Source organism: Megalopta genalis, unplaced genomic scaffold (genome assembly GCF_051020955.1).
Source record: "Megalopta genalis isolate 19385.01 unplaced genomic scaffold, iyMegGena1_principal scaffold0066, whole genome shotgun sequence".
Taxonomy (NCBI): domain Eukaryota; kingdom Metazoa; phylum Arthropoda; class Insecta; order Hymenoptera; family Halictidae; genus Megalopta; species Megalopta genalis.
The window spans coordinates 132718-146236 of NW_027476135.1; the positions used below are offsets into that span (position 1 = coordinate 132718).

The 13519-nt window shown below is 35.0% G+C and overlaps 1 protein-coding gene across 1 annotated transcript; it reads left to right on the forward strand.

Moving 5' to 3' along the window:
* The first annotated feature begins 6479 nt into the window (after positions 1-6479).
* Positions 6480-9772, forward strand: LOC143261741 (uncharacterized). The gene is made up of 3 exons (XM_076527967.1): positions 6480-6806; positions 7619-8175; positions 9631-9772. The coding sequence occupies exons 1-2, from the start codon at positions 6495-6497 to the stop codon at positions 8171-8173; spliced, it is 867 nt and encodes a 288-aa protein (XP_076384082.1). The 5' UTR covers positions 6480-6494; the 3' UTR covers positions 8174-8175; positions 9631-9772.
* The last annotated feature ends 3747 nt before the right edge of the window (positions 9773-13519 follow it).

Consider the following 13519-nt stretch of genomic DNA (forward strand, 5'->3'; position numbering starts at 1 on the left):
CCAAGAATCAATTTTTTTTCCGCGTCCGAACGCTGAACGTCGACGTTGAAAAATGTTTAATTGGTGTTTTTGATCAATTTCTTGTTCTAATAATTGTAACGTCGACGCGGCAAAACCGACAACCATAATGGCGTACGACATTGTTTAAAAGTCTATTTTATTTGGATAATTATTTTGTACAGTAGAACTTCGGTTATGCGAATTAATTATAACAACGTGGACGTTTGCATAATGGAACAATTACTTAGTATTAGTTATACAAGCAGTATAATTAGTATTACTTATACAGCAGATTTTGGGGTACCCTGTAGTGTTCAGCAGCATCGTTATTGTATTTTTCAGATATAGTAATCAGTGTTTATTGATTTGTGTAATAAATAAGATTATATTCAGTATTAATAATAATAACAATAATAATAATAATTTTATTTCAATCCATACTTTCGCATTGAAGTTTCGAGTGTTTTTACAGTTACTTAAATTTTTTTATTACACTGTTTTGTATTCAATAATACAGATATAGTATATAATTATACTACATCTGTACTATTGAACACAATAGTATGTCGTATAAAGCTTGATTTAGACTGTGACACCAGTTCGTATAATAAAGGCTGCCAATAACAGTTAATTTTTTAAATTTAATGTCGTTAAAAAAATTGTAGCATATTTAATTTCCTAATCAATGTTTCGTTAAATATTTTATCTGGACGAATGTCTTAAAATATTTCCTAAAACAGGCCTGTTATATAATATTGCATAAATACCTGCTCACGATCTAATTTCCAATTGCAATGACTCGAACAGTATTCCATTGATACCATTCTTTTAATGTTAACCGTTTAATTTCATTAATCTCTCATTTCTGTTCCCACGTGACTGAATAAAACACTTAATAATACATTACATAATTACAATATTCATGGAAATTCTCGTCCTCGTACATCATATTACACAAATTAAAATTGGAGAATTTCCTTTATCATCGAAAAGATTTTTCATTATAAAAATAAAATAAAAACGCTGTTAATCCTTTGTTAATTTATATGTTTTCTTGAATTTAGGAACCAGCACTAATAATAAATGAGTAACTAAATGAATAATAAGTAAATCTGTCGAATTTTATAATTAGACATATCTAATTAGATATGTTTTATAATTGTAATGTTATTATAATACGATTAGACTAAATAATTATATTATAATGTTATAATAGAATTGTTTACGAATGATATTCTATAAATACGACGATTATCAAATATATAATTTTGTATATAAAATTTTTTATGATTTTTGTGAAATGCGTTTATAATTTTGGTAAGATGTTTTTATAATCTTTATTAAATGTTTTGTTAGGGATATCTTCGTATCCCTTAGTGCCTCATCCTGGCCGCCCCGAGGTCGTCGCCGACGCGTCACCGGCGCGTCCACCGCGTACCACTCTGCTTGTTTCTTATGGTCACAGTCTGTGGGACCCATGTGCACGCTAGCCACGTTTTGTACTAATGTTTATTAAACCACGTTGTGTTAAGTAATTAACCTGTGTCTCTCACTTCCATACCTCTTATCATGTTTCTATCATTTTTAGAAAATGTTTCCTCGATTAATAAAATGTAGTTATAATTCTTACAAAATGTAGTTGTAATTCTTACAAAATGTAGTTATAATTCTTAGAAAATGTTTCTATAATTCTTATAAAATGTTTAAATAACTTTTATAAAATGAATGATGAGAAGTTTGATACAAAATTTGCAAGCTTTCCGTGAGATTAGGGTTATCCAGAAGTTCTGGAAAAATATTAATCCTTCGCTCCTGCGTTGTCATATTTTCGTTTCGTTATCGGATATAAATGATTCAGCTAGAGCCGATAATCGAATGCTTTTTTCGAATACAAAAGTGAGTTTGGTTTTTATTTCCTGTGGATTGAGATTCTCTTCGCTCTGCGTGAATACATTGGCATGCATATCATACTAACTGTTGTTGCTGCAGACTGCATTGATTTTAATCGCGCAAATTTTCTCATATATTACCATCGAAATCTAACATGAGTATTTCAACGAGATTTAATGTGCAGTAATATTAGATTAAAAATTACAAAATTTAAATTTGTTACATTCAATTCATTTATTTTGTGTATAATAATCTAGTTTTATTTTGAGTTTATTCAATATTTATAGTTTATATACATAATTATTTATAGTTCATTTAGAACTCTTTTTACATGTACACAATTATTTATATCTTTTATACGATTTATTCTATATACACATACGTAATTATTTATATTTTATTCAGGGTATATTTTATACGATATATTTTATACAATTATTCATATTTTATTTCTAATTTACTCTATATGTACATAATTATTAATGTCTTCTCGAAAATATACATATCTACATGTAATTTTAGTGACGCCTTATTTCAAATTCATTTTGTATAAACATAATTGTTTATGCTTTATTTATTTGTTCTATATACGCATCATTACATATGCTTTAATTAAATGCTGTCTTAATTGTTATACTTTAAAATTGATTTTATGCGTAACTATTCAAATTTGACTTAAATTTTTCGACAAGATATATTAACGCAACAAACATTCCAAAAATAAAATTGACATTCGCGTAAACGATTCTTGAAAGTATTTCTATTTTAATAAATCAAATACTTGCTCGCCTCGAAATGCAATCAGCCATTTTGCATACAAACATTTGAGCGGAACACTGAATTGACATCCGCAAACTTAGAACTTCGAGTAACAAAACAACGGCTCCATTTCTTGATAAAAATCAAATTTCCCTTTCCAGCTTTATCCATTTCTTTTACCGTACTGTTTTAGAATTTTTCATATATTCCACGCCGGGGAACCGCTACACTCCAGCAGATTAACAATCTTTTTGTTTCTCCTCTCGTTCGGAGAACAAAGCAGGTTGATTTTATGGCCGCCATGCAATCTTTCGAGAGCGCGTTGCAAGAAGCAGTATAATTTCCGACAGAACCATTCCTCTGGCGTGGAAAGAATTTTACAGACTATTCCGGCTTCAGCTAATCTGTCCACAAAGTTTTAAGTCCATGATCTTATTACTCTCGTTTCGAAAAATGACCGAAGATCAATTTCTGTTTTGGTTGTTCCGATTTTTAGAAAAACACTTCTATATAAAAGAATATTCGTACGTTCGTATAATTTTTCCTAAATAAACAGCGAGAATGGGATACTTTTAGATCATTTAAAAGTTATTCATTAATAATATTATTAATATTAATATTATTCATATATTAACAATTTTATTATTAATACTAAAACATTTCAAAATTTCATATATTTGATTAATCATTTAATTGATTAATCAATTAAATTAAACTTGCAAAGCAAAGTAATATGACATCGATTACTATTTCAACATTCTTATCTATTGCAAATCTTAATAGAATTAAGAAACTTTTATGAATGAGCATAGAAATTAGATTTTAAATAATTTTGTCACTCGCATACAGGTGACGTAGTCAAAGTGTTAATGATGCAATTAATATAATTTAATAGTTTCACTTAAGTTGGATACGTTAGAATTAACAGTTAATTTTTGTATAAATAATTTCGAAAATGAATATCTTATCGGTGTTTGGGTCAAAATAATTGGTACAAGTAGCTTTTTCAAGTGTCGGTAATTGGGACATCTGCATTATTTTTATTCTTCATTAATTTCACATCAAATTTATGCTTTCTACAAGTATTTATATATATATATATGCAACAGATGAACAAAAAATCATGCTTAATATGTCGGTAATTGGGACCCTTACCCTACAGTGCACGTTACAGTGCATTCTTCTAGAGCACATTGAGCGTTACAAAATAATATACATCCTCGTCCAAAAGTATTGGAACTATATTTATTTAGCATAAATTATAATATTAAAAATAAACAAACATGGAAAATAAAGAAGAAATAAAGAAGAAGTAAATTTAAGAATAAGTTAAAATAATTCAGGCAATTTCCTATCGAATTTTCTGCAAGCCTTCTGATACTTTTGTAGGGGGGTGTACGAAGCACCCGGACACCGAGCGACTGCGATCTCTTTAAAAATCGAACGAGAATCAACGTTCTTGGAGAAAAAGCGCTCGTTTACGATTTGGTCCAGCAATTAATAATTAGTTTATTGGGTTGTTGGCGGTGAAACGTGCTCGACGTGCGGAACGCTTTAATTGAAATTGGAGCAGAAGCGGCTCCGTGGTCAATATTCCATGAATATTTTGCACTTGCGAAAGAACTCCATGAATGCCACCTCCTCTGCCGGCATTATTAAATCGCCGGCGTCTACCGTAATGTATTGTGCGTTACGTATTGTCGGTGTATGAAAACAAGCGCGAACGGCGCCGCGCCGCGCCGGGATAAAGGGAACGCAACCATAATATGCTGACGATAATGAAAGTGTGTTGCCGGCAAGAACGGTCAAAAGTGCCCTAAATTCGGCTCGCCGCGATGTCGAAATACGATGAAGCTACAAATAACTTGTGCCAGCAGAAACCACCGCCTGCCGAAATATGGCTTTGCAATCGTTATTTGCAACGTTGTTTGTTAAATACGGGCCTTGAAACGCGACGCGGGCGACCTTTACCGCGATTCCGTGCCAATTCCCGTGATTCCGTATTTAATTGTTGAGAAAATATTATTAGCAACGTTATAAGCAATTATTATTATTTTTATTATTTAAATTGGTTTCTTTCATGAATTCGGACGTATTTTGAACGAAGACTTTGTGGAAATTGTGGAAGCTTTCATTGGACGGATGTTTTTTTAAACATTGTTTATACCGGCCTTTATTGGCAAATTTTTGACAATGGATTCGTTGATAAATTTTGTCAGTATCTGATTTATTATACTTGTTTCTTATTTTTGGAATTGTAACTCAATTGTGATTATAAATGTTAATTGAAAATTCGATATTATTTCACTTTATATATAAGTACGATTGTAATATTCAATCTTACTAACGTGGGCACACTTACAATGAAAATCATATAAAAGACTATGACTTTTCTTTTTGGCTTCTTTAATATTATAACTTTTAACAGCAACTTTCATTGTAAGTTAATTGTGATTTAATATCATTGATATTTCAATCAATTAATTTCAATCAGAACTTTGATTTCAATTATCGATATTCATTAAAAATTTGCGGTAACCTCAATGTTATTATTACTGTAATTTTCAAGTTACTTTGGGCACGATTTCAATAAAAATTGTGTAGGAACTGTATTTGAATGATCTTAATTCTTTTCCTTCATTTGATGTTGCAACTTTTAATAGCACATTTAATTGTATCTCTTATAATTTACTACCATTATCTTCAGAACAAAAATTGTAATTTAATTATGATTTACATTAAATACAAGTATCCAATACATTCGAATATACTGTAATTCGAATATACCGTGTCGAATATACTGAATATACTGTAATTATCAGACTGCAGACTTTTATGCATTTATGGCAAAAATGTGTCACACTGTTTTCGACTTATCAAAACTATTCCAAGAAACAATTTATTTTTACACAATGTAGATATTTCTTACAACCGTGTTGGAAAATTGATATTTTGCATAAAGATCCGCAGTTTAGTAATTACAATTATATGAAAACTCGATAAAAATTATAATAACTCCTTGACAAGATAATTTAAGAGGCTTGTCTTAAATAGAACACCCTGTATAACTAGCGTTGACATTTCCAAAATATCACCGTAAACATTAACATGTTCAACTTTCTGAACAAACCCTCCTCAGGCCGTCGTAAAGAAGCAAGCTAACAATAAGTAAATAAAACCGCAGCGTTCATTCGACAGAAAAGTGTACTTTGCAAGTGCAGGGACGTACTCCTTGGAAAAAAGATCACACTCCCCGACGTTTGAGCTTGACACACAATGTAAAATTACCTTGTTCAACTTTCTCCTATTTACTACAGAAACAGCGGCTCTCTCGAAATACCATCGTTCCGACTATTGTACATACAATTTCATTCTCAGCCTCAGTCTAAGTCTCAGTCTAAGTCTCAGTCTCATTCTTAGCCCCATTCTCAGACTCACTCCCATTCACAGTCTTACACTCAGTCTTAATCTGAGTCCCATTCTCGGTTTCAGACCCATTCTCAGACCCATTCTCAGACCTATTCTCAATCCCATTCTCAGCCTCATTTTCAGCCCCATTCTCAGTCCCATTTTCAGTCTCATTCTCAGATTCATTCTTATTCTTATTCTCGCCCTCATCCTCATTTCCCGAAGCCAGTCCCCGCCCGTGCTGCTCTACGTCGGAATTCAGCACGCTCAGCACTATTGCGTTCCGGAAAAAAGTGCGTGAGCGGTGTCGTCACACCGAAAAATCGGTTTAAAAGCCAGCCAAATCGTCCAAGCATTCAGTTCGCTACGATTGTTCAACCGATTCTACATCGATGAATTCGTTAACAGCATGTCTGTGCGGTTTGTTGGTAGCTGCGATGGCAGTGCAAGCAATGCCAGCTGGCAAACTGGAGACCAAGATGGCCGAATCCTCGGCGATCAGTCCCAAGGATTTCCATTTGGAGGATGCGGGTGCTGAGAAGGACAGGCTGAAGAAGCAGGCGTCCTTCTGCGTGGAGATCCGTCCAGGTGCTCAAAATGGACAGCAGGTGTCTCAGGATGGGTCGCAGATGAAAATGCAGGGCCTGAGCGTGGTGCAACAATCGCAGGTGGCGCCAAAGATGCAGAGTTACAGCTTCCAGCAGGCCCCGCAGCCTGTGCAGTCTCTGGGAGTCTTCCAGGCTCCTCAGGTAGCAATTGCGTCGTGCTTTCTAATTTACCATGCTTCTCTCGACGCATAAATTCACTATGATCTGCATGTATCTTGATTTTGTGTTATTTCTTGAGAATCGTGAGAGATTTAAAGTTTTCGACAAAAGTTGTTCGTTTTTCGTAAGAGCTCTCATTTAGTAAATAATTCATCGATTGTTAATTTCGATCGATGAAAATGTACACGTAATTCTCCATTTTGTGTCATAAGTCTTTGTAATTATTTGTATAATTTAAAGGGAGAACTTATGCGTTCGAAGTTTTTTTTATCGCTTATGGTTACAGTAACACTTAATTTCTCGGTGATTCGAAGAATTTATTCGAAAAATTGATTCAAAGGATGTCTTCGAAACGTTATTCGAGAATTTATTCGAATCATTATTTGAATGTAACATAATTCGAATAAAACTTTACTCGAATCATTATTTGAAAGAAACTTTATTCGCGAATCATTATTTGAATAAAACTTTATTCAAATCATTATTTGAATTCGTTATTTGAATAAAGTTATATTTGAATAATTTATTCGAAAGATTAGTCGAATAAAATTTTATCCGTAAAATTTATTTTCAAACTGTACGAAAAAATATTCATAAAATTTATTCGAATTGTTCAAATGAAATTCTACTTGTATAATGTCCAACTCTGCTATTCCGCCATATCGTTGATTTCATCGCCACTGTGAATTCTGTTGGCGTAGTACCGATCTCCAAACTTCAACGCTAATTGATAGTTCTTAAAAATTCGTACCGACGGAGCTTGTGTGTGTTATGAAATAGTTTTCCATCCTCAGGCATACGTGGTGCCCCAGCAGTCGTTCGTGGTTCCCCAGCAGGTGGTGCCCCAACAGGTGGTTCCCCAGCAGATGATGCACCAGCAGGTGGTCCCTTCGGTGCAGACTCTGCAGATCATCCAGCCATCTCAACCTTGCCCTCAGGAGTCGAAGGTGCAGATCGTAGAAAGGAGAGTCGAGGTCCCAGCACCGACTCCAGTCCCCGAAGTGGTCACTGTAAAGCCCCAGCCCCAGCCCGAGAGGATCGTGGAACCGCAGACTCAGGTGATCGAGACCATTAAGCTGGTCCCAGTGCCCCCAGTTTGCAAGGATAAACTGGTTGTCGTGCCCTCCAAGCCCATGGTGGTCGTTCCTGAGCCAACTATCGTCAAGGTGCCTCATTGCACTCATCAAAGCGAAGGGATGACCTGCAACTGCAATCAACAGGCGATAAGGGCTGCCGCCGTAGGACCTGTTGATCACATGCATCACATGCACATGAGGGCTCATACTCATCCCATGCACCTTGGCAAGATGATGACTGACTTTCGTTTCCTCAAGGACCCAAAAGCTTAGAGGTAGGTGAGGAAATGTGTTAAATGAGCATTATTTAGGGACTTCGGAGTGTTAACCAACGCGGGGGTGCTATTGAAATATGAATTCAGGCAATTTTATGAATCTAGGGAATTTCGGTTTCATGAATCGGTGGCTATCTTTCGGGGATTCACAGTAAAACAGGTTAGGGAAGTTTTTGTTTATTTGTTAACCTGGTTTTACGAGATTCACAATGTTGAATTCTGGGGGAAATTCTGTTTTATAATTGCATCAATGCAGAACAGAATTATTTGGAACTTAATTCAAATGGACGGGTTGACTTTTTTAGATCCAAGTTCAGGAAATGTGTGGTTATGTTTGTCAGTTTCCGGCACTCTGCATCGAGATTCCTTCAAGTTAGATGCTTGAGTAAATTGATAGTTCGTAGGGTTGAGAAGGAAAAATTTTCAATTCTGAGTCTAGCAGTTTGGGGAATTCTTGTTTTATGAATTGGTGGCTATCCACAGGGATTCGCAAAGTGGCAAACTAGAGAATTATTGGATTATAAATTCATAACAGTGCAGGTTACTTACGATATTAAATTCTAGGGGATTTTTTACTATGTAGAGCAGAATTGTTTGGACCCATATTCAAATGAAAAGTTGATTTCCTTTTTAGCTTCAGGTGTAAAAAATGTGAGGTTATGTTTAACAGTTTCAGACATTATAATATTGGGATTCCTTCGTGACAGAAGCTTAAGTAAATTAATGGTTTTTCAGCTTGAGATTTTTCAGTTTTTCAGTCCAGGAAATTTTGTGTTTCATAAATTGCTGGCTTGTCTCTGGATATTCAGTGTGTGGCAAGCTATAGATTTGATTTATAAATAGAATGTTTGGGGACAGAGTGGTGGTCTAGTGAAAATGTTATTTTTATAAGTCCATCTATACAGTAAATATCTATTTTAATCTTTATTCAAACGAAAAGTTGATTTTTTAGCTCTGAATCTAGTAAATGTGAGGTTACGTTTGGATACTTTTGCAGCACGACGTATTTCTTACACTACAAAATTAAAATTTCTTCTCTTCTTCTATAAGATGTTTAATTAAACGCATGATTCATGGGGCTCGGGCAAAATCAAAAAATATTAAACGACCTTTCACGAATCCGTGGCAGTTTAAGGCTAGGGAATTATTGGTTTATGTGCTGGCAACAGCGCCTAGGGGATTCAAAATGTGGACTTTTAGCAATTCATGTGAAACAAAATAATTCAAAACTTTATTTCATTAATCCTGAGTGATTTTTATTGAAGTTTCTGGGATTATTAAATAATAATTATTAAGGATATTAAATAGACGGGGACATTAAAAGAGGGAATTAAATTAACATTGCAAAAATTCGTTATCCGATGCGAGAATAATAATTCCAACAATGTGTAGATTTATTTCAGCGAGCCTGGTGAAACTGCGAAATTTAATTTCGGCACATTCTCTGTATCGCAGATGAGCAATACACGTTGGATTTTCTGATGACTCTACAGCGAACGCGATGACGATCGATCTGTAGGACTCTAAAAGTAGATTCCGATGTAATGCTTCTGTACGCTCTGCGAGATCAAATAAAATGAAAAATTTGATGATACAATCACGTTGTTCAGCCGGCTAATTAGCCAACAACTCCCTGTAATAAATTTCCTACGAGCTAATTTAATTCCCCATCGGAAGTTTCCTCACCAATATTTAAATCTTCGGTCCCTCTATTTATTTTAAATTACGCTTTTCGGTTCGGCGGCTTTTCACGTGAAATAATTACACGCCGTTTAATTTATCTCATTACGTTCATACTTGCTACAATTACGTCATTGATTAAACAACGAACAGCCGTACTTTTAATAATGACTCGAACATTTGATACGATTTTAACACACTTCCCGGCCATTAATTCTTTTCAGTTTCTATTCTCATCGTTGTTTAAATAATTTATTAAATGGAAGGTATCGCTATTACGAAATATTTAAACAATTTCGCAAAATTAAGCTAAAAAAGGTAGTAGGCTCCTATATACTTTGTGACTTTTATATAAATTAATTTCGAGCGATGGATAAGCATATAATTTTATAAATTTGGCATACTTTGGGCAGACTTGGCATACTTTTACACTGTCCGACACGATTTTTGGGTTCCTATAGCCACTATGAAATTCTTGTAGAGCTTCACTCCCTGAACAAGAATCCGTAAACCGAATTACTCCATCACCCTCAGTTTTTTAAATAAACGAACTTTTGTAAAAACCCAAAATTTTCGACAAAAATGAGGTATTGCAAGAGAAAAGTAAAAACGTTAGAAAGTTCTAATTGGTGTTGAAAGATAGAGGAGTTACCAACTCCAAATACTCTGGTGTGATTTTTTGTGTGAAATATAACACAGTTTGGTGATTATTATCCACAGAAATATGTAAAAAAAAACAGAACATTGAAGTACTAAACAAAGTTCAAATATTATTTACGAAAAGTGGATGCCCCATTGGATCTCTCCATCGGTGTCGATTACGCGTAGTTTCGGCCCTGTCAGACAGAGAGAAGCGAGCAGCGAAGCTCATGGCGGCAAAACGTCGTGTACATGTTGCCGTCGAACATTTTCTCGATCTACTCGAAATGTATATCGTTCCGACGCTTTTACCGGGCCGTTTCTTCTTCAGAAATGTCTACAGAATCCGATCCTGGGTAGAGTTTTCGTGCCGAACAAAAAACTTTTCGTAAAAATACAAAAATATTGCGCAGAAACTGCTCACGTCGACACTTTTTTAAATTTTCACATTAATTTATTGTTATTTAGGACCAAAAACAATTAATAAATTGCATGCCATTATATTCGGGAAACTCTCCTCTATCTTTTAACACTAATTAGAACTTTCTAACGTTTTTACTTTTCACGCAATACCTCATTTTCGTCGAAAATTTTGGGTTCTTACAAAAGTTCGTTTATTTAAAAAACTGAGGGTGATGGAGCAATTCGGTTTTCGGATTCTTGTTCAGGGAGTGTCACAATCTTGTCGGACAGTGTAATTAGTGATATATAAATTGTGACAATTAATATCGTTTTTTAAAATCGTTTTACACTCTAAATTACATACACATAGCTTTACTATTAATATTATGGCATCGACATAAAAATATACGTCATTAAACGTGCAGCAACGCTTTTACGCTTTGAAAGATCTTCGAGAAACAGGTCTGTCAATTAAAAATATTGGAAAAAATTATGGCATTGGCATTAGAACAATTCAACGCATTCACATGATGCTACAAAAATGAATGCGCTTGGAAACGAAAATAAACGCGAACTTCAGCGAAGAAAAATAGTAAAGCTACATTATTACGATATACTAAATAAAAAATTATTATCATGGTTCGTACAAAGAGGGATACTAGGAGACCGTATAACCGATGCTCTTATATTAGACAAGGTGGCGGAATTAAGAGAAAATTTTCCGTCATATTCGGGATTTAAAGCGAGTCATGGGTGGTTAACAAGATTAAGAGACAACATGGCATACGCTTATCAAACATAGACAGGGAGAAAGCTAGTGTTGATCAGGATGCATCAAATGCTTTTATAATCGATTTTGAAAAGATGGTAGAGGAAGAAAATATAAGTTTGGAAAATGTTTACAATATGGACGAAGGTGGACTTGTATGGAAAGCACTTCCAACAAGAATACTGGCTAGAGAAGAACGTTCCCGGCGAGGTCGAACAGTGAACTGTTAGATCTACGGAGGTCGTAAGTCTCCGATTAAATCGTGTATGACACCGAGTCTGCGCGATTTCCTATGACTCTTTCGAGTGATACGGATGGTAAGTTGATAAAGAATGGTTTTAACATTGGCTGATATCAATAACACTATATTTTAACATAACATAACAATTTTTAACGCTAGGGTGACTAACTGTACTTGGCTTAGAATGAATTGAGTTGATGGTGAGACCATCGACGGAGTCTTAACCAAATTTTTTACGCGTTGATGTCTGGTTAGTATTTATCCGTTCGTTGTCTGTTTTGTTTTTTAAGAAGATTCGTTAGGGGCGTGAAGTTTTCAATGAGACACTCGGATTCAATGTTTTTTCAAGTTTTCCGGATCTAGAAAGAGAGGCAGTCGTTTTGATATATTTATATTATATATTTATATATTTATCACCTAATACAGTATCTGATCTGGAACCAATGGATCAAGGGATCATAGGAAAAACAAAAAGGTGACCGCCCCGAAGTAACAGTCACTTGCAGGTATGAATCGTACCTGCGAGTGAATCTCACGAAGAATCCGCGCGTCTCGAAGGTTGACCGTGGCGCAGGTAATAAGACTGGGGAAAAAGTGGGTAATTGGGTAATTGGTGTTGTGCAGAAGGTAAGGGGAATACGTGACGGTGAGAGAATTTTGGCGACCAGATGTAGGCAGCGTTGAAGGAAATATTACAGGCAGGAAATAACGGCTTTTCGGTATAATTAGATACTATTATTACGGTCGCTTATTTGTTTGTGGAAAGACGCTTGCAGTACAGATGGAGTCGTTTGATAATTTTCGGAATCTATTGTATGGTAGGGACGGTGTTGGGTCGAGCGTTCGAGCCGCGTATGCTTTATTACTATCGATAGCTTCTATATACTTTTAACGCGGAACAACAAGTCTTAATGGACATGAGGCGAAAAAAGATAGAATTACAATTGGCTTATGTGCAAATGCGTTAGGCACACATAAGATTATGCCTATTGTAATTTATAAATATAAAAACCTAAGAGCTTTGAAACATGTACTTTCATTACCTTACAGGCAGGAAATAACGGCTTTTCGGATAATTAGATACTATTGTTAATTTTACTATTGGTAATTTTCGGAATCTATTGTATGCTTATGTCCCGACGGTGTTGGGTCGATCGGTCGAGTCGCGTATGCTTTATTAATATAGATAGCTTCTGTAATACTTTTAACGCGGAACAATTGTAGTTTCTAAGTTGATGATTTTTTCGAGCCGTCTTCTTTCCGGCAATAAAGTCATTTCTGCATTTTCGAGTAATGCACGCCTCATCGGCAGCATTTTTTATAATAGGGTCATTAGCACGCACCGCTTCGGTCGCCCGTCCAGGCTTTCTTGCTACCTGCGGCACTGCGTGCTACGTCACTTTTACATCCCCTTTCATCGCGTCACTGATCAATCAATTTCTATTCTTCGTTTCTTGTGTCATTGTGTCATTCAACAAAAAGTCTTAGTGGACATGGGGCGAAGAAAGATAGAATTACAATTGGCGTATGTGCAAATGCGTTAGGCACACATAGCATTATGCCTATTGTAATTTATAAATATAAAAAGCTAAGAGCTTTGAAACATGTACTTT